The sequence below is a fragment of the Ambystoma mexicanum genome, chromosome 2p, assembly GCF_040938575.1.
Source record: "Ambystoma mexicanum isolate Mex_15411 chromosome 2p, UKY_AmexF1_1, whole genome shotgun sequence".
In the NCBI taxonomy this organism is placed as follows: domain Eukaryota; kingdom Metazoa; phylum Chordata; class Amphibia; order Caudata; family Ambystomatidae; genus Ambystoma; species Ambystoma mexicanum.
The window spans coordinates 953229884-953250304 of record NC_090923.1 but is presented as its reverse complement, the minus strand read 5'-3'; the positions used below and the strand labels follow the sequence as shown (position 1 = coordinate 953250304).

The following is a 20421-nucleotide window of genomic DNA, read 5'->3' as shown; positions in this document are numbered from 1 at the left end:
TAATGTTTGGGAACTTTTTAATGTAAATGGGTATGGTTTACTTTTTAAACCCTGTGCACATAATTAAAAAATAAAGAGGCGTGTTGCAAAGCCTTCTCGTTTGAGACTTTAATACCGCCTCCTTATGCTGTACTGCTGTACGAGTCAATCGGATGAAGAATCTGCCGGGTGAATGCAATCCATTGAAGGAAAAATTACTTACCAGTAAAGTTCTTTCTATAGATTCTTCTCCTGCAGATTCCTCATCACACTCTCATTCTACACACTATCAAAATGATCTGTGCCGCTTCTGGTTTCCCTCCACTAGGGGACGACAACTGAAGGTTGTGACGATTGGAATGTTAGTCATGTTTCTGTTCTTTGCTGGTGGTGTTCTGTCAACCTGTTGCTCACAGTACAGTGGCTGTTCCCTTTTCCACGACTGCTGAGTTTAGGAGTTGTGGGAGGTGGGGAACTGAGGTACTCTGGTGTAATGACACAATATATGTACTGCTGACGTCCCGTCCAGATTCAAGGAGTGGTGCGGCCAAGTCAAGATCAGTCGATGTACTAGTACTATGCACCCTGTCAAAAGATTTCCGAGCAGTTGAAAGGGACATCTGTCAGATTGTTGGTTTATTTATTTCTAATGCGCACCAGACCCGGAGGTATCGGGGTGCAGCGAAAGACCGTGCAAAGCTTACAGAGTTACAGGATATGGGCAAGGTAAAACATATATGCAAGTCGTAAACAGGAAGTATAGATACAGCAGGCAGGTATCGAGAAGTACTTTGATGGAGTATACTGATCTATCCTAAGTATGAGTAGTACAGCAATCAGTCCTAAAGATCCGTGGATTTGAGCAAGTTAATGCAATTACGTCTAAAGTTCAAGTAAGGTTGATCTTCTTTAAGAGGGTGTGGCAGTGAGTTACAAAGTTTGGATGATTTCACGGGGAAGCTGATACCGCCAGCTTTAGTGAGTCTGAATCTGGGTAGAGTGTGGCAATTGGCATTGCTGGGTCTCATGGGTCTGGTGGATGTTCTTCTATGTAGTCTGTCCATGAGGTAGCTGGGGGCGGCATTGTTTGATGCTTTGTGGGTGAGGGATGCAGTTTTTAGGAGGATTAGTCGAGAGCCAGTTGTTGTGGTGCCGATTCACAGACATGTGTACTCTTCTGTTCACACCAAGTGCAGCTCTTATGGCATTGTTTTGGGGGGCGTGGCCTGGAGCCGATGGCGAGCAGAGGCTGATTCGCCGCGCTCCGGCCGAGATGCCGTTTTCGACTTATTTATCTCTGGCTCCAGAGGGTTAGCAGCCCCCTGGAAAGAACGCACTGGTGTGCGAGGCGATCCCACACAAGACCAGCTAGAGGGGTCGGACTCTCCGGCCTCCCAGACGTCGGCGCGGACCACCGAACGCACTCCCTCCCCCCGCCGCGCCTGGATCTAAGATGGCGGCTCACGGAGCCTAGCGAAGCCTCCGCTAAGCATCCCCACCAGCACACCTAGGCGGGGAACATCGCGGAGAAGCACCACAGCGGAGCGGGCCTCATCCTAACACCCGACTGTGGCCGACATCCGATCCTCACCCTACTCCCCCATCATCACGACGGAAGGCCCCGGATGACACTACGCGCCGGAGCTGCCCTTTTCTTTGAACTCCGCCGAGGCGCAACACTGCGCATTGGAGACGGCGGTGAGGAGCCCACCCACCTCCAACTTTCTCCCCACCACCGGGGACCCGCTCGAAAATATACACGCCGCGTGTTCCGTGGACAGGAACGCGCGGCGACACCAGCGGCCTCCCCCCACTGGACGTACACCCTTTCACAGGGAGGCGGCTGCCGGGTGGCCGAGCCGGAGGAACTGCAGGGACACTGGGCTGCTGTGGCCCGTTGCCACGCCGATACCCCGGAAGACCGCCAAGAGGCACCAGGTCGCGGAGAGATCGAGCGCACAATCCCGGCGGCGCTCCCACCCACGAACTGCATCGTCCGCTCGGCTGGGCCGCCCAATTGGACTTCCCCGCCGGGGGGAGACAGCTTCGGCCCCCCCCTCCTGGGCCTGCACTCAATTGCGGGGTGGCCGCCGCTGGCTGGCTGGGTCGGAGGGGCTGCTGGGGCACTGGGCTGCTGTGGCCCGTTACCCAGACCAAAGGCCCGGAAACTAGAGGCGACCCGGAGGACAGTGACGGTGCGCAAGGCCGCGGAGCAACAGTGAGTACGGCCCCGACCGCCCTCCCCCACCACAGCCTGCATTGTTCCCAGCTGGACTCCCTCACCAAGAGGGGACAACCTCTGTCCTAAACGCCCCAGATCCATCACCCTTAGGCCCAGGGGCAAAGACACGGGCGCCAGGATAGCAAACAGAACACCCGGAAGTGCGGAGGAGTGCCCCACCTCATGCGCCCCACCTCATGCGCCCTGGATAACCTCTAACTACTAAAACAACGACTCCCCTGGGCACAACTCACCCTAAAACACCACTCTGGGCTATTTAAGAGAGCGGCCTTGAACCTCACCCCTCCAGACTCAGGACTCCGGGGCAACCACTATTACACCCCCAACATGGCCGCCAAAAAAACCAGGGCCGCCACCATGGACTCCTTCGTCTCAGCCAGGGCTAAGACTCCCACCCAAGCCAGGGCCAGCTCTACCGAAACCATTCGCTCGCAAGAGTCGGACCCCAAAGATAACCACTCCCAGATAATGGATGCAATTGCCTCACTAAAGACCCACATCGACTCCAAGATAGACGAGTTTAAAATTGACATACAACTCATCCGCCAAGATGCCCGCAACTTAACGGAAAGGGTGACGGCCATGGAGAAAGTCACAGAGGTGGGGTCCGCGGCCGCGGCGACCCTGCAATCTGAAGTTTCGGACCTAAAAAGGAAAGTCACATTCCTAGAAGAGAGGGCGGAGGAGGCCGAGGGTCGGGCCAGACGAGGGAACATCAGAATCTTGGGTATCCCGGAGGGAAATGAAGGCCTAAATACCACGTCCTATGTTGAAACCCTGCTGCTACAGGAGGTCGGGGCCGGCAGGCTGACCCAGGGGTTTTCGGTGGAGAGAGCCCACAGGTCCCTACAGAAACGACCACCCCCTGGATCGCACCCACGGCCAATTATAGCCAAGATACTAAACTTTCAGGACAGGGAAACCATATTAAGATATTCCAGGGAAACTGGCCCCATTATACAGGGCGAAGCTAAGATCTCCATATACCCGGATTACACCCAGAAAGTACAAAGAGAGAGGAACTCGTTTGTTCCGATCAAAGCAAGGCTTCGCCAACTGAACCTTAAATACAGATTGCTGTACCCGTCCCGCCTGAAAGTTATTCACAAAGGGAGGGCAATCTTCCTCGAGAATCCGGAAGCGGCCAACATGTGGCTAGAGGACAATAACCTTGCCAACGGCGCAGATAACCCAGGTGGGGAAGACTGAACCTCGGGGGAGCAGAGCCGGACCCCAGGGACCCTCCACACCGTCCACACATGAAGCACAAATAGCCGGACCCAAGCAGGTAACCCAATTAACAGTATATCGTATGGAAACGACCCTCGTTTGGCCTCGCCGCCTCGCAGCAACCCCGCCCCCAGCGAAAGAACCACCGGGCGAGTTTCTGCCCGACCCAACTCGCGCCCGACTCCCGGATGGGCACAGACGGCGCGAGAGCGCCTGAGCACCGCGACACAGTTGTAGTTGCTGGGCGCACCAGTTTGAGTTATGTTATTAGTTTAGTTAGTACCATAGTCTTCGTTCTACTGATGCCTGAATACACTGAGATGGTCACAGGAAACGCTTCAAGAATCGACGAATCAGAGGCCTATCACTTACAACTTACCAATCACGCTTTGATGCCACACTGGGCAGCAGCGCCTGCCCCTCACGCTAAACTCGGAACACCACACCAATGGCATCACAACTCAATGTCATGACGTGGAACGTAAGGGGAATGGGTTCGTACCTCAGGAGGAACCGCATACAGTCCTATCTCAGGAGGAAGAAAGTCTCGATAGCGATGTTACAGGAGACACACCTCACCGGGGACGCTCTATCTAAACTGGCAGATCGATGGGAGGGAACTGTGAGAGGATCCCCATATTCCAAATACGCAAGGGGTGTGTTAATATGGATAAACCCAAATGTGCCCTTTCAACTACATGGATATGAATCTGACAAGGACGGCAGATACGTAATAATGTGGGGAACCATGGAACAGACCCCGATTTGCTTAGCTAACACATATTTCCCGCAACACGGAATCCCGTCGTACCTCAACACATTGAGCCCCAAGCTGGCACAACACCGGGGCCAAACCTTCCTGTGGGGAGGAGACTTTAACTGTGTTCTGGACACAACCATGGACAGATCGCTTCCTCCCCCCCAAACAAGCAACCCTGCAACCCGTGCCATGGAAGAAACACTAGACCAACTCAACCTAGTAGACATCTGGAGGATGCAACACCCATCCGTTAGGAGTTATTCCCATTACTCAGCCCCACACAATGTCCACACAAGGATAGATTACTTGTTTATTGACCGCGACGAAGCCCCGCTGGCGGTAACCACAGAGTATCTGGGGAGAACTATTTCCGATCACTCCCCGTTAATTATGCAATGGAGGCAGAGAGGACCCAGACCCCCGATCCCCATGTGGAGAATGCCTTCCGCGACGCTAGAGGATCCACAGTTCAGAGAGGACCTTGCCGAGAAACTAGAGGAGTACGTTGATATCAATAAGGGATCCGTCTCCACTTGGGGCATACTGTGGGAGGCCATGAAGGTGGTTACCAGAGGAGAAATCATATCCAGAGCTGGCGGCACCCGCCGGCAACTAAAGACATCACTTGAGGCCCAGGAATCAGAGATCACCCGCCTGGAGTCCACTCTTGATACCTCCCCGGGGGTCGAAGCGGAACTGAAAACGGCCCGAGAGAAATGTCAGCTCTCCTGGGACAGACTTGAAAAATTTGACTTTGCCACATACACCGCTCGATCCCACAGAGAATCGGACAAACCGGGCAAGCTGCTGGCTTGGTTATGCAGAAGAGAGCACCCCAAACACTTGCCAACGGAGATAATAGATGCAGAGGGTACATCCCACAGAACGCAGATGGGGATCAACAAAGCATTTGCCGAGTTCTACTCAAAACTATATGCTCATGAAACCCGAATCCCCACCACGGAAATAATAGACACCCTGGGTGAGATCGACATACCCCAAATAACCAGCGAACAGAGAACCGAACTAGACATGGACATTACTCCCGATGATGTAAGATGGGCCATCAGGTCGCTCGCCACCTCTAAGACCCCAGGTAGCGACGGACTTACGCCAGAATTCTATAAAGCATACGAACCCATTCTCACCCCCATCCTACACGAAGTCTACCAAGAAGCTTACACAAATGGGATCCTTCCCAACACCATGAGAGAAACCATAATCATCCCCATGCTTAAACCCCATAAACCACCCACTGATTGCGACTCGTACCGACCCCTGGCCATGCTCAATTATGACAGCAAGATCCTCACCTCAATACTGGCCAGCAGACTAGCTAGAGTGCTAGGGTCCATAATCCATGAAGATCAGAACGGATTTGTCCCAGGCCGCAACACCACAGCCAACCTGAGGAGGCTCCAACACATCATGGCCGAAACTCACGACTCGGAGGAAGAACTAGCGATACTGTCACTTGACGCCATTAAGGCTTTTGACTCCATCTACTGGGAGTGGCTGGTGGAGGCCCTGCGGGCCTTTGGTTTCGGGAATGGTTTTATCAGATGGGTCCAGGTTCTATACAACTCCCCTGTGGCCAGGGTCAAGACAGGCGGCACAGTCTCAGAATCCTGGAAAATACAGAGGGGCACGAGACAAGGATGCCCACTCTCGCCCATGCTGTACATACTGGGACTGGAACCGATTGCCTTATACTTTCGTCAGCAACTCTTTGATGCCGGCATTAAGGTGGGCAACGCCTATAACATAATATCACTGTATGCTGATGATGTTCTCTTGTACCTAAAAGACCCTGAGTTCAATGCATTGACAGCTCTGGAGGTACTCGACAACTACGCGAGATACTCCGGAATCCAATTTAGTAGACACAAATCCTCAGCATTCCCCCTGGCCGGATTGAGAGACATCTCAGCGGAGGACCTTCCAATCATAGGGATAAAATGGCAACTCGAGAAGTTCAGATACCTGGGGATTAATCTCAGCCACACCCCACAGCTCACACATGAGCACAACACAGAAGCAGCCGTCACCAACCTCCGACGGTCCGTAAAATTCTGGTCTAAACTCCCACTGGCAATGGTGGGGAGAGCGGCGATAGTTAAAATGATAATCCTTCCTCGCTTCTTATATTTCTTCGTGAATATTTGCCATTACATACGGCCCCCCTTCTTCAGGAAATTGGAAGCTATTATCAAGGACTTTTTATGGGGACCCCACAGGCATAAGTTGTCACTGGCCACATTAACCCTTCCACACAAAGAGGGTGGAATCAAACTTCCGGATCTCCAGCTCTACTACTTGGCCGCCCAGCTCAGTCACATCACAAGATGGCTGTCAGACGAATCTTCAGCTGAACTGGAGCTGCTGAAGCAACACCACACCAACCTAACCCCCAAGGAAACCCTGTGGGATCCCCTCAGCCGCTCTCCGGAAACTCCCATGGTTGTCGGGCTTGGCAGACAGATATGGACCAGGACTTGCCACATCAGGAAGGTGCAACACCCATACTCTTCGGACCATCCCATAATGGCTGATGTGTGCAAGAAGGAGGCAGACCTCCCCATAGCAAGGAAGTGGGAGGAAGCCGCGATATACACATGGGGAGACATGTTTGAAGATGGAGTGTTCAGGGACTTTGAATCGATCCAGGAAATCGAAGGGCTGTCCAAAGGCCAGTTCCTTTGGTACCATAGGCTTAAACGTACCGCCAAGAATCAGTGGCCCACCTGGCCAGAGGAACCTACCTCGGACCCTCTACTACAAGAAATGTATGACCTCTCTGATGGATGGAGACCTGTCTCCAGGTTATACAACAGGCTCATCGACAAACCAAACCCTAAGGGAGCGACACTGAGGGCGAAATGGGAAGCAGACTTCGCAGCCCCGCTCACTGATAAAGAATGGGAAAGAGCACTAATATTCCCCAAGAATGTCTCGAGAAACTCCAGATTTGGCCAGATACAATTGAACGTCCTTTACCGAACTTACATGACCCCCCACAGGGTTGCCTCGTTCAACGCGAAGGTTCCGCCGGTATGCCCATGGTGCGGGAACGACAGGGCAGACATGATTCACATGTTCTGGTCCTGCACCAACGTGACGACACTCTGGTCGAAAGCCAAGCAATCCTGTAGAGACGCCGGTATGGAGCGATACGAATGGTCACCAGGAGAGTGTCTATTGGGTACATACCCCAGACCGAGTAAATTCAAACACCTCGTGAAACTGATGGACATTTCATGTATACTTGTCAAAAGAACTATAGCGATGGCCTGGAAGACACCAGCGGGCCCTAGACACGAGCGATGGTTTAACGAAATGGCGAGGTGGACGACGGCAGAGACCAGAGCCTGGCAGGAAGGAACTACATCCAGTGGAGAAGCCACAAGCGGCTCCTTGGTCGCTTGGAGGGCCCTTCTAACGGGCATGCACTTCGACGCGGACCATAAGCCCCCTTGAACACCTGTTGCGGTTCCCAATGACAGACCCCCACTATTACAAAGTACATGCCTCTTGCAGCTGTTCCCCCCCACTTCCTGAGAAGCCATACTCTGGACTGAACTACCATCACGAACTTCACTTACTACAATATACGAAGACTATCGTTGTTTTGGATAAAGTTTCCTCTTGTTTTTTTTCCTCTCTTTCTTTCTCCTCATCTTATTCTCTCTTTCTCTCTTCTTCACTTGTTTAATTCACGAGTTTGTAATGTCTTATCTTATCACGAAAACCAATAAAAATACTTTAAAAAAAAAAAAAAAAAATGGCATTGTTTTGAAGGATTTGTATCCTCTGAATAATGGCTTAGTTGGCGCTGATGTAAAGAGCGTTGCAATAATCTAGCCTGGAAAGTATTAGCGCTCTGTCCAAGTTCATGCAACTGTCATTTGATAGGAATGGTTTGCCAGTCCTGATGAGCTTGCACGTGTAAGCAGTGGCGGAGGCCATTGATTCCACTGGTTTGTCGAAGGAGAGGGTAGAGTCAAGGTACAAGCCATGGGTCTTTACCTCCTTAGCTACCTTGATGAGGTTACCCGTCAATGGGGAATGATTAATACTACTGGCCTCATTTCTTAAGGTTGAGGTGGGTGCCCAGGATGATGAGCTCAGTCTTGTCATCATTCAGGCATAGACTGTGAGTAGCCATCCATGCCTGGATGATGAGATACACTATATTCACCAGTGCCAAATCCTTGTCATAATTGCCAGAAAGTGGGAGGAGAATCTGAGTATCCTCTGCATAGTTAGTGTAGGTGATACCCAGAAGGTCCAGATCATCGAACAGGGGCTTGGTGAATATATTGTATAATGTGGGGGAGACATAGGAGCCCTGGGGGACACCACACGTAATAGGCAGCCCCTGCCAAAGGGGAGAAGACCCTCATGGTTCTGTCACTCAAAAATGATTCTATCCATCTGATAGCCTCTGTGGAGAAGTGGGCTGCCGAGTCCAGGTGGCTGCATAAAACCTTGTGATCCACGAGGTTGAATGCGGCTCAAAGATCAAACAGTAGGAGGGGGGCGGTTTTGCCTTTGTCTCTTAGCTCATCGACCTGAGTTTTTAAGTCGATGAGGGTGGTTTCCGTCCCATGTAGGGGGCGGAATCCTGATTGTCTTGCTCCCAGGAGCATATGGAGTTCCAAATATTTTTGGATCTTAGTGTATGCAACCTTATCAAGTATTTTGGGCAAAAAGGGTACCGTTGTGATAGGACAGTAATTGGTAGGTATAAGTGGATCTAGGGTTTGCTTCTTTAACGTTAGAAGTACCCAAGATTGCTTCAGATTGGTGGGAATGGTGCCAGATGCGAAGGAGGCATTGATCCGTTTAGAGGTAAAAGGGGCAAGATCTCTTGCAGCATCTTTTATAATCTGAGTTGGGCAAAGATCGCCTTGGCAGTTGGAAGGCTTGAGTGCTAGAATGACTTTTTCTACCTCGAGTATGGAGGTTTTAGTGAAATGGAATCTGGCGGGACGGTCAGATGGTATTTCACTAGGGGGGGATGTTTAAATTGTTCAGTTGTGGTAGCGAGCTAAGGGATGCTTTTTTTTGGGCTATTTTGTTCTGGAGGGTAGCTACTTTATTAGAAAGTGCCTGTTGAATATCTGAGCGCCATGTTTTATTTTTGGTGCAGATATCCGGTGTAGGGATAGGATATTCTAATTCTTTTAGTTCGTTAAATAATTCCTTCATACTGGAATTGGCGTTAGAGATACGTTCATTGTAGGAGTTACATTTAGCCAAGCAGATTTCATTTTTATATTGGGAAGAGATTTTAGTTAGCTTGGATGTGTTCTCATCGGAGGGGAGTAGTCTCCAGGTGTTTTCACATTTCCTCTTTAGGAGTCGTAGGTCCTTTAGCTGAGGGGTGAACCACTTGTTTAGGTGAGATTTAGGTTTGCTGGGTCCAAGTTTAAGTGGAGCCATTTTGTCAAGTGCAGTTAGCATAATTTTATTGTACTTGTTGACCAGTGTACCTGGATCCAGTTTGTCAGCCAATGAATTAAAGGTAGGGAGAATGGCCGTGATAACTTTGTCCGCTGTAATATTCTTTTTGTTCCTTGATAAACAAGGAGGGGCAGTTGGTGAGACTGTCTGGAGTGGTCTAATAGTAGATGGTGTGAAAGACACAAGGAAATGGTCTGTCCACAATTGCGGGGAGATGGAGGTGATGGTGGCAGTACAATTATAGTCAGCTACCCAATCTAGGGTTCTCCCTTTATTGTGGGTGGGTTTAATATTTTGGGAGAGGCCTAATTCTGATAGGATGTTGGCTATATTTGAAGCGTGTTTATCTGACGGGTCATTGAATCCTAGATTACAGTCACCTAGTAGTAGTAGTAGTTGGGTAGTAGTTTTAAGGTTGTTAGATAATAGAGTGTAGATGTCCTCCTCAAATGTCTCAAGTGGACCAGGCGGTCTGTAGATTAAATGGATAGTATGGGTTTTGTAGTTAAAAAGAGGGAGTTTAACGGTGAGGACTTTGCAAAATTGTATAGTTTGTGGAGGAGCTGGTCTCGGAAGGAGGCTTGATTTGGATATGATAGCAATACCTCCGCCTCGTGTTTTATCTCTTTCCTGTCTATTGTATAACCTTCTGGGACAGCTAGTGAGAGCAAAGGTCCTGCCATGTCATGTAGCCATGATTCGGATATGGCCAGGAAGTCCATGTTGTCTGCCTGTATCAGGTCAGAAATGTCTGTTGCATGGGCAACCAGGGACCTAGCATTTATAAGGGTTCCTTTAAGAGGGTGGGCCTCAGTTATGGCTGCAGTCTGTATAGGGGTGGTAGGTATGAAGTTGGCTGACTTAGGTTTATGCACAGTCTGCTGTTTAGAGGTGGTATGAGGGTGAGGCGAGATAGTGACATGATTGCCATTGTTAACGTGGGTATGGAAGTTTGCTTTCTTGTTTGTCGACGGTAGTGATCTCGTTAGAGGTTTGTAGAGTTTGGTTAGTCTAGCGCGGAGTCTAGAATTCCTTGCCTATGAACTTGGTGTGGTCAAGTGGCTGGGTTGGCTGATGATAGGAGAGCTATATGCTGACATTTTGGTCAGGTTAGGTAGGTCTTGTACTACACCACGGGGTGGGAGCCAGTCACAGTACAGTAGGCGGCTAGTTATAGAGAGTATACTGATAGCGAAGTGGCTGTAGGTAATGGTGCGCATGTTTTGGCAGGAGATTTGCAACTAGTTGGGCTGTTCGAGCAACACACAATAGGCAATCTGATTAGGCACAAGATAAACAATAGGCAGTTAAATTAGGCACAATGGCAGATGAGGAATCTACGGGAGAAGAATCAATGGAAAGAACATTACTGGTAAGTCATTTCACTGTTAAGTTATTAAAGTACTCCCCTGTCTGTCTATTCACTGGTGGCATTTTCTTCTCTCACAGAAAGATTCCATCACTTTCCAGAGTGCCAGCGACGTACAGGACAGCCAGAAGCAACTAGACGAGGGGGATAGTCTTCCTGGATTGAAGCGGAGTGATAGAGCTAATGTGAGTGACCTGCAAATAAGGGAATGCCGAGTAAAACGTCATCATTTAATCTACTTCAAAAACATGTGCCTTCTGTGAATGATCCTATAAAATAAACTGGACTACCTCTATACAACTGAAATATAATGAGATTTCTTGATACATTTCTGAAACAAACTCCCAGGTTTAAAAGGAATGTAGTGGGAATGTACAAGTTGTGTATCTTCATTTATCTTTGATAACCTGAGCAAATGTAATTTGCACATCAGAGTCGGAACACATAATCAAAAAGCCATGTCCCTTAATGGTGCTACCTTTTAAAATGCCCAAAGAGTGCAAATATCTATGCGGGTGTGGGCATAGTTTTGTTTTTGTGTGGAATTAACTGTTATAACAGAAATTAACTTTCAGCCCAAGGTGCTATGTGGGGGTTCAATACACATTACTCCCACATTCGGACCCACTTCCTCCATACAAATATGATAGTCCTTCACAGTAGGGATGGGCACCTGAGCTACATCACACAGCACAGGCCGTTGGTTTTAAGCAGGAGGATATGCAGTGCATGATAGATATAAACATTAAGGAACAATTTTAAATCAGTAACTAGAAATACAGAAAAATGACAGAGGTCTATGGCCAGGCCCTGCCCTACCCTACAAGAGACCTGCCATCCTCCAGCATTATATCTTTTGTTTTAGCTTGAGGGAACTGGGTGGCTTTGCTACTGTTGGGTTCATAGGCACTTCTAATTTTCTCCACTTAATTTAGTGCTGCCTTGATTGGTGTCCTTGCCTCTGTAACTTATGTATGCCTCCCTTTCAACATCCCATCCTCGGGTTAAGGGCCCTTCATATTTGTTCAAAACCTCCTCATTGGAATGTGTTTGCCATTAACTCCTACACCAATAAATATAGGCATCCCCTGCACAGCTCTCAAGCTGTGCCACTTCAGGTATGAGTGGTCGATAGAGCAGTATTTCTTTTTTTGTTATGGTGCCACTTGTAGCCCTGTCTTTATAATGGGAAAAGCAGAATTACCAGATTACAAACTGTACTGAGTGAAATAATCCCACATGACATGGGACAGCTCTAGGTCACCAATCTATATCAGGGCTGCAATGTCCTACTGTTCAGTGACTTAGAGATGGCACAGGAGAAACTGTCATTTCGCTTTAGCACATCTTCTAAAATGAGCTTCCTGACAGACTATAGTCATGACTGATGAATGCAGGGTAGACATTAAAGGATGAGTGCAAGCTGGGGCTTAATTCCCATGAAGTGGTCAGCTGGACCATTTTTCAGTTCAATTGAGGGTTTGCACACTCAATAAGGACTAAAAATGTATTTGCCCACCGCAGTATGTTGCCTCTCGAACTCTCTGAAAAAGGGCTTTCTCGGAGCACTTGCTTAACTAGAAAAAAAGGAAGGTGATAACTTTCTAGTCACCTGCATATTTTACGAAGTGTGATAAAGGAGAGTAACAAACCCTCATGGATAGAGCAACTTTCTGAGCTTTCTGCACTCGACGCCCCCTGACCAAACATGGGTAAGCTTCATGTCAGAAACCTATGCATCTATTTTACCCTCGAAACTGCCCCTGTCTGCTCCCCACTTGGTTGGGATTGACCTGCGCCAAACGCAGACCCAGATAAAATATCTGTAAAAAGGTGTGGTCTCTTAGAGTTTTGCAAGTGTGTTAAGAACTGCCATATTCAGGTTTTTTTTATTAAAATTTTATTTCATTTTCATAGTCCTTTTACAAGCTGCAAAGCACAGAGGCACAAACTGGTGACAGTATTAGAGGCCACAAAACCCCCCCCACTAACTCCACCCAATCAAACCCAACCACTTTACACTCTCCCATATACTGTGCCAAGTAATATGCCTCCCCTCAAGCTACGTTGTCCTAGATTGGAGACTCCAACTTCCTCCTGTCAGTGTGGAATTATATGACATTGCCCAATAACCTGCCCTATTTGGCATTTTGTGATTTGTTTCTTGTCTCTTCAACAACTCTCTAGACCAGTGATATCAAACCTAACTTGTGAACCCACTCGGCCTTAGTCACAGTCTATTGGACTTCCACCCCCTCAGTATTCACTTCTTGGCTAACTTTGCTGCCCAGAATATCCAGAGTTTCAGTGAGTGTAATCTTTCCGGAACCTGCCTACATGATCAGGGTCGTAAAGTTATAGTCTAGCTCAAGCTTCACCTCATTATAAGAACCCCTGTTGTCTTGCACCAAAAAGGTGGGCATCTGAATCACACATTCCCCATTCACACATTCTGTCTAGGGTCTGGTAAACCATATTCAACAGTTTTATCTGTCTGCCCCTTTCCTCACAGTTTATGGACACTAGTTGAATGATCTGACACAGGGCTTCACACCTACCCTCACTCATGTGTTTATCACCTGAGCACAAGAGCATTCTGCAAGCACTTTCGTGTTCCCTTGTCCAGACTCCTTCAAAAGGTTATAAACTGCCAAATCCATGTGGCCTCATTGTACCAACACAGCCTAGTATTTCCCAAATCCCTTTTGCCTTTGGGCACTGCATCATGCACAACAGCTCCCCTGCTCCAATTTTCGCCATAGCTACAGCCCAGTAATAACTTCTTTCCATAGCCCTTCTACCAGGATCCAGGTGCCGTCCTCTGCTAAGGCGTTGAACCGCCTCACTAGGCCAAGGTACCAAACTGGCCAGAATAGCATCCTCTTTTTGATCCTTATGCTGAGGTTGCACCATATTGAAGCACTACCTGGTCAAAACGGGTCATAGGCCTATTATTTGTGATATTTCCCTCCAGCAGACTCTTAGGAAATCCATTGGTGGTGCTTCCTGTCGCCTGTTCCGCAACATTGAGATGAGCACAGCTCTGGGCTCTAATGGGTAAACCATGCTGATCTCTGCCTTCATCCATTCATCAGGTGCCCTTCTAATAATGCCAGGATGTGGCATGCCTTGAAAACTAGGTGATATCTAGCAGGTTTGGTACAATCATACCCCTTTCTCCAGTGACAGCTACAGTTTCCCCTATGCCATCCTGAGTGGGTTGCAGTCCCAAGGTTTGAATAATATTGCCTATTTCTCTTAGCACTTATTTACCAGGCGGGAGTCGGACCATCATTAATATGCAATTAACCTGTGGGGGGGCACTGAAAGTAAGGCATGGTATCAAAGTAAGAGACACAAGTGACCACAGTACAAGGATGTTTATTGAACTTTCTACAAGGGGTGATAAACGCCTATCTAAACCTAAGATGGGAGCAAGCTGCGCCCATCAAATAATAAAGATTGCAATTCTATTGGAGTCTTGTCAAATAAAAGGCCTATACTAAAAAAAACTATTGCCAATCCTTATTACTAGTTACAAATAGTCCCTTCCCCTCGGTTTCAGCAATGGGCAAGACGGTTCACTCTGGCGTCTGCAATACGAGTATATAATGGCAGTTCAAGAATCTGGGCCTTCCGTGCTCAAATCTCTTGTTTCATCAAAGTCTCTTTTTTTGGAGGGCATGATGTACAAAACATTAATTTCTTTGTGTAACTAAACCGTCTTGGATGTTTATCCCCAGATCCCCCTCAGCTGGTCTAAGATCCCTTTTCCTTGTATTATTTTCAAATGTTTTCCTTCTCGGGTGACTCGCACTTCACCCTGGATACCCCTCAGCCGAGTTCAGATCCCTCTTCAAATTAAACTAGTCTCCCTCAGCTGGGTTCGGACCAATTGTAATTTACTTGTATACGTATCGAAGACCTTCGATTTTGCACAGGTTTTAGTTCAACCCGCATTGTAGGACCACGATTCAGAGTTCTTTTCTGACCACGCAGTTTCTCTTCAGCGAGATACTCAACAGAGACCTTTGAATGAGCACCCCCTGGTGCCGGACCACTCTGTATACAGTATCTGCTTTAGCTTTCAACAGTTCATTCACTCCTTTAGTTTCCACTTGTTTGCGCATTAACACATGCGCTTCAAACAGTTCTTTGTGGAATTCTTCATACAATGTCACCATTTGTAACCTTGATTGAAACATTTATTTATTCGTATTTGTAGAGCGCGCAACAGCCTGTAGGTATCGTGGCGCTAGTTACAGAGAGTGAGGAAAACTTAGTTACATGAAAGAGCATTATACAATTTTTACATTAGATAGTTTTTCCAAAGCATTTCAGGGATTTACACAGTTACATTTACAGTTACATTCTAAAAGAGGTGGTAGGAGACATATGGTGGCCAGAAATAAGCATGGTAGAGGGGAGGAGTCAGTTAAAAAGGGAAGTTTTCAAGTTTTTTCAGAAGGCAGGTAGTGAAGTTTCAGCTCTGAAGGTTGTGGATAGTGAGCTCCAGAGTTTGGGTGCAATGCACGGGAAACCTATCCCGCCTGCTTTAGCCCCGTTGATGTGGGGGGTGATGAGTTGATTGGTGTAACGGGTTCTTGTAGGTTGAGAGGAAGTGGTTCTGTATAGCATTTCCGATAGATATGAGGGTGCAGTGAAGTTGAGGCATTTGTGAGTGATGGTGAGGATTTTAAAGGTAATGCAGTCTTTGACAGGGAGCCAATTAACTGCCTGTCTGGCTTGTGAGATGTGGTCCCTTCTGGGGATGCTCAGAGCTGCTCTTAGGCCATTTATTTGGGTGATTTGGAGTCTTAAGTTTTTCATGGAAGTACCCGCTAGGAGAGCATTGCAGTAGTCTAACTTGGCACCTATGGTGGCTCTGGCTATTGAGAGATAATTTGACTTGGTGAGGTATGGTTTTATAGCATTAATGAACTTCGTGCTGTGCGCGGATGCAGGGGCAATGGCCCTGACTTGCCTGTTCATTGATAGAGTAGCATCAATGTAGACGACTCGTGTCTTAATGGACGAGGAGATAGGGATGATGGAGTTATCAATGTTAAAGTTAGTGTAGAGGCGGTGTAGTTTGGCTAGAGTGGCTTTTTGGCCGAGAATTAGGATCTCTGTCTTATCCCCATTGAGGCATAGGCCATTTTCCGCCATCCAGGCTTGGATTGTGGCATAGATTTGGAGTAGAGCCTTGGCATCTTGGTCATAGGATCCGGATAGTGGTAGGAGTACTTGGGTGTTAGCATAGTTTGAATATGCTATTCCAAGTGAATCAAGCTCATCAAAGAGGGGCTTTGTGAATAGATTATACAAAGTTGGGGCTGTACAGGAGCCTTGCGGCACTCTACAGTGGATAGTGGTGGGGGCTGCATTCGCAATGTTTGAGAATACCTTAATTGCTCTACCCTCGAGGAAGGAGGTAATCCAGGAGGCTGCTTGTGTGAGGTGGGCGGTAAGAGTCTTGTGATCTACAAGATCGAAAGCCGCCGAGAGATCTAGGAGGAGGAGGAGGGCAGGCTTGCCTTTGTCCATAATTTGAGTGATTTGTTTTTTTAAGTCTAGAAGGGCAGTTTCCGTGCCATGCCCTTTGCGGAATCCAGATGGTCTTTTACCTAGGATAGAATTTGTTTCTAGGTAGAGTTGAATCTGACTATGGGCTGCCTTGTCCAAAATTTTAAGAAGGAAAGGGGCAGTGGTTATGGGCCAATAATTGTTTGGCTGGGCTGGGTCTAGTGTGGGTTCTTTCAGGAGGGGCGTACCCATGCTTCTTTGAGGCTATCTCGAACGATGCTTGTTTTAAAAGGTGAGAGGGCCTCGGCACAATCCTTGATGATCTTTGGTGGGCATATGTCGCCTTACATTGAGATGTTTTGAGATGTTTGAGGAGGTCTATAACTTCTGATTCTGTGGTATCTCTTCTGCTGTGAAGGAGTTTGGCGGGGCAGGTGCTGGCTCAGTAACGCCTTGTAATGGTCTTGCATTTTTTTTGGGAGGAGGACTATTTTATTGAGCATTGCTGATTGTATGCTTGTGCACCAGGTTTCGTCTTTAATGATCTCGTCCGGACTGGTAGGAGGTGCGATGAGTTCATTAAAGATAGAGAAAATGTCCTTGCCTTGGGAGTTGGCATTAGATATTCGATCGTTGAATGAGTTAGATTTGGCTGTGATGATGGCCTCTTTATACAGTCGAGCGATCTGATTGAAACTTTCTTTGGTAGAGTCGGCGTGGTTGGCCTGCCAAACTTTTTTTTTTTAATTACTTTCGAGTGGAGCTATGGTGTTTACAGCATTGGTGAGTGTGCCCTTAAAAATGTCTGCTAGAATGTTGGGGTCCTGCGAGAAGGGGGGCGATAGGCAGGGGATGTCGAGGTAAGGTCAGAGGTTATCCGAGTTGAGGTTTTTGAGCTACTTGCGCCCAGGGGGCATATGTGAGGGTTTTGGTGATGGGGGCTGGAGGGATAGTAAATTATGCAATTGTGATCAGTCCAGGGGTAGGCAAAATTGGACGTGATGGTGGAGGCACAGTTGTGATCTGCAACCCAGTCTAGGATGCAGCCTTTGGAATGGGTGGAGCTTAAGACCTAGGTCCTTAAGATCTCTGGCAAGTGAGGTGGCAGATTTATCCTTAGAATCATTGAAGCCTAGGTTCAGGTCGCCTAAAAGTAAGGTTTTATAAGATCTTTTTATATTGTCGCTGAGTAGATGGATGAGGTGTCCTCGGAAATCTGCAGGGAGTCCTGGAGGCCGGTATAGGATATGAATGTTAATGGTGGTGTTGGGTGAGAGGGATAGTTTACCAGATAGGATGTCGGCATTGCCCTCCCAAGGGCGGGAGTTGGGCCTGATGGACAAAGCATCCTTGTAAATTAGGGATACGCCACCTCCTAATCTGGAAGATCTGTCCTGTCTGAGGATGGTGTAACCGCAAGGCAAGGGTGATGGCAGGGCCAGAAGCCTCATGTAGCTAAGTTTCGTGATGCAAGTATGTCTAAGTCTTGGCTACATTGGAGGTCATTTATTGCCAGAGCATGGGCAGGGAGAGAGCTCACATTAAGCAGTGCACATTTGAGATGTGGTGAAAGGGTGTTTTTTTCCGATTATGGAATCGCTGGCCTAGCTTTGGGTAGGATGCTATGAAGCTTGGTGAGTGAGAGTGAAGGCCATGTGTTATGTGGTGGAAGAGGCGTTGCTTTTATTGCATAGGGGGGAGTGGTGTAGGTGGAGGGTTTCTGGGAAGTGCGGGTGCCCAGTCTAAGATTCCTAGATGTGGCGGGCATAGGAGAGCAGTTTATCGGGCTGTGTAGTGTGCGGAATCTGAGTCTAGAACTTCTGGTTACTTGATTGGGAGGGTGCAATAGTGAGAGGACCGAGTCCATTGATCCCGGGAGAGATCCGGCTACCTCGGTAATGAGAGCAGCAGGGGGCTTTAGGGCAGGACATGCGCAATGCTTTGAGGTGTGATGGGTGTTGGTAGGAGCCGTGGGAAAGTGGATGAGCAAGTGAATCATGGAAATAGCAGAATAGAGTGATTATCAGTGTGAGGATGGTCGGGCAAGTCTTGTACAGAGTAGGTGAGACCTTGAGCAGCATGGTGGTCTGGTTGATGGTGTTAGCACGGGGGTTTAGGGAATGGTAGGCAGGAAGCATTAGAAGAATTCTTGTGGCAGAACAACTAACATTGTGTACTGTAACATTCAATGGCATAGGGGGGTAAACCTCATTAGAACAGTTGTACATGCATATGTGTAGTCCGCAGGGCAGTCCCTATAGTGGAGGTTGACCCAAAGTAGGCACTAATAATTAATAAGAATTGACCTCTCGACAATATTTAGCCCTATCAGATGCAGTATTACTAATACAGATTCAGCAAAACTCGTGCAAAGTGGGTAGTACAATACTGATGAGACTTGAATGGACACAATGCGTTTTAGGCATGAGTAGCCATCGCTAGGCAAAACATATACAGTGACCGCAGCGGAAAACCTAACAATTAACAGTTATGGTAGATGCATAATCAGCAGACGGTAGATACATCGAGCTGGGGGCGCTGGTTGAGTAGCCAGTTAACGGGAAGATCTGGTAAGTCTTACGGATGACGAGCGGCGGTATGACATGGGTAGGGCAAGGGTGCAAGGATCAGATTTAGTTCTTACCCTAGGATAGTCTTTGGGGGTGCGTAGCTGGCCCCACGGCCATGACAGGTGCCTTTTGTAGAGCGCCTTCGTTGGGACACTGGCTAAAGCCTGCCGGCGTCTGGTTGGTGCAGAAGAGTAGCTGATGCCCAGTCGGGTGTCAGGGGCGGGCGTCTGGCAAAGATCGAAGGATGGTGGCTCCCAGCTTTACTGGGCGGCCATCTTGGGGTGATCAGGTCCTCGTGGGGCACAATGGCAGTGCTATCCAGAAATACAGAATAGCTATGCTAACTGGCTGCACAGTGACACGGACCTTCAGAAACAATTGTAATATGTTGGAGCACGTAAGCACATTCCGCTGTGCTGTAGAGATGGAACAGCTGTTATCAGCTGAAGATGCGCCCACCAGAGCCCACGGGTTTACCTGGGAATACAATCAGTGCACCGGGCTCATCTGAGCATGAGCGGACACTGCTCCAGCAGTGTTGGAGGGGCTCCAGCTCCTAGGGTGATTTTGGATTGGTTTCTCTGACTCATCGGCTGTGCTGCTTTTACTGGCACAGCTTTCTTGGAGGAGCCAAGGACAGTATCACAGTGGCAATAGCTCCTCCCGGCCTGGCCTATCGACACAGGAGCGCCCCAGATACCTTTGATGCACCGTGCAGGTCTGCTCAGCTTCAGTTACTTGTCTTAGGCTTCTCACTTTCCAAGGCTTGTGAAAATAGCAGTTTCTAGAGTTCAAGGGTTCTTCCCTCCTTGCAACCCTCTCCGGTCTCACTGCCTTTCTCCTCGTGTTAAATCGCCACCTTGGAACTGCTGCTTCTTTGTGTGCTCTTCCTCGCTCAGCGTGCTTTCGTGCTCTGCCTTTTATCCGTGTGGAGAAGTGTGATGGAAGTCAGGTGTGTTATGATTAGTAATTGTCTGATCTTGCTCTGGTGTTAGTCCGTTGTTGCTCACGATGAACTGTCAATGAGAAAGTGCTTGTGTCGGAAAAGGGGGGCGGGTTAGCTTCCAAGTATCCTACCTGGTAGGATGGGGAAAAGGTGTTACAGGCAAGGGGACCGCATCTCACCCTTTCGGTGTCCTACTTCCACTCCCCGAAGACCCCCCATCCAGGTGATCCTCCGCACTGGTTCACCCCCAGGAACTGGTTCCAATAGCCATGGTCGTATCCTGGCCACCTGGATGACAGATCCCCGGGGACTAGTGGGTGAGACACCTTCAGG

General features: G+C 48.4%; 1 protein-coding gene across 2 annotated transcripts in view; it reads left to right on the top strand.

Annotated features, from left to right (window-relative positions):
• Positions 1-20421, top strand: part of LOC138566955 (serine/threonine-protein kinase MRCK alpha-like) — a 2642347-nt gene that overhangs the window by 1411885 nt on the left and 1210041 nt on the right. For both annotated transcript variants that reach the window (XM_069644738.1, XM_069644739.1), the window contains exon 22: positions 11127-11231. In XM_069644738.1, coding sequence (XP_069500839.1) covers positions 11127-11231 — 105 coding nt within the window. The remainder of the gene's footprint in view (positions 1-11126; positions 11232-20421) is intronic.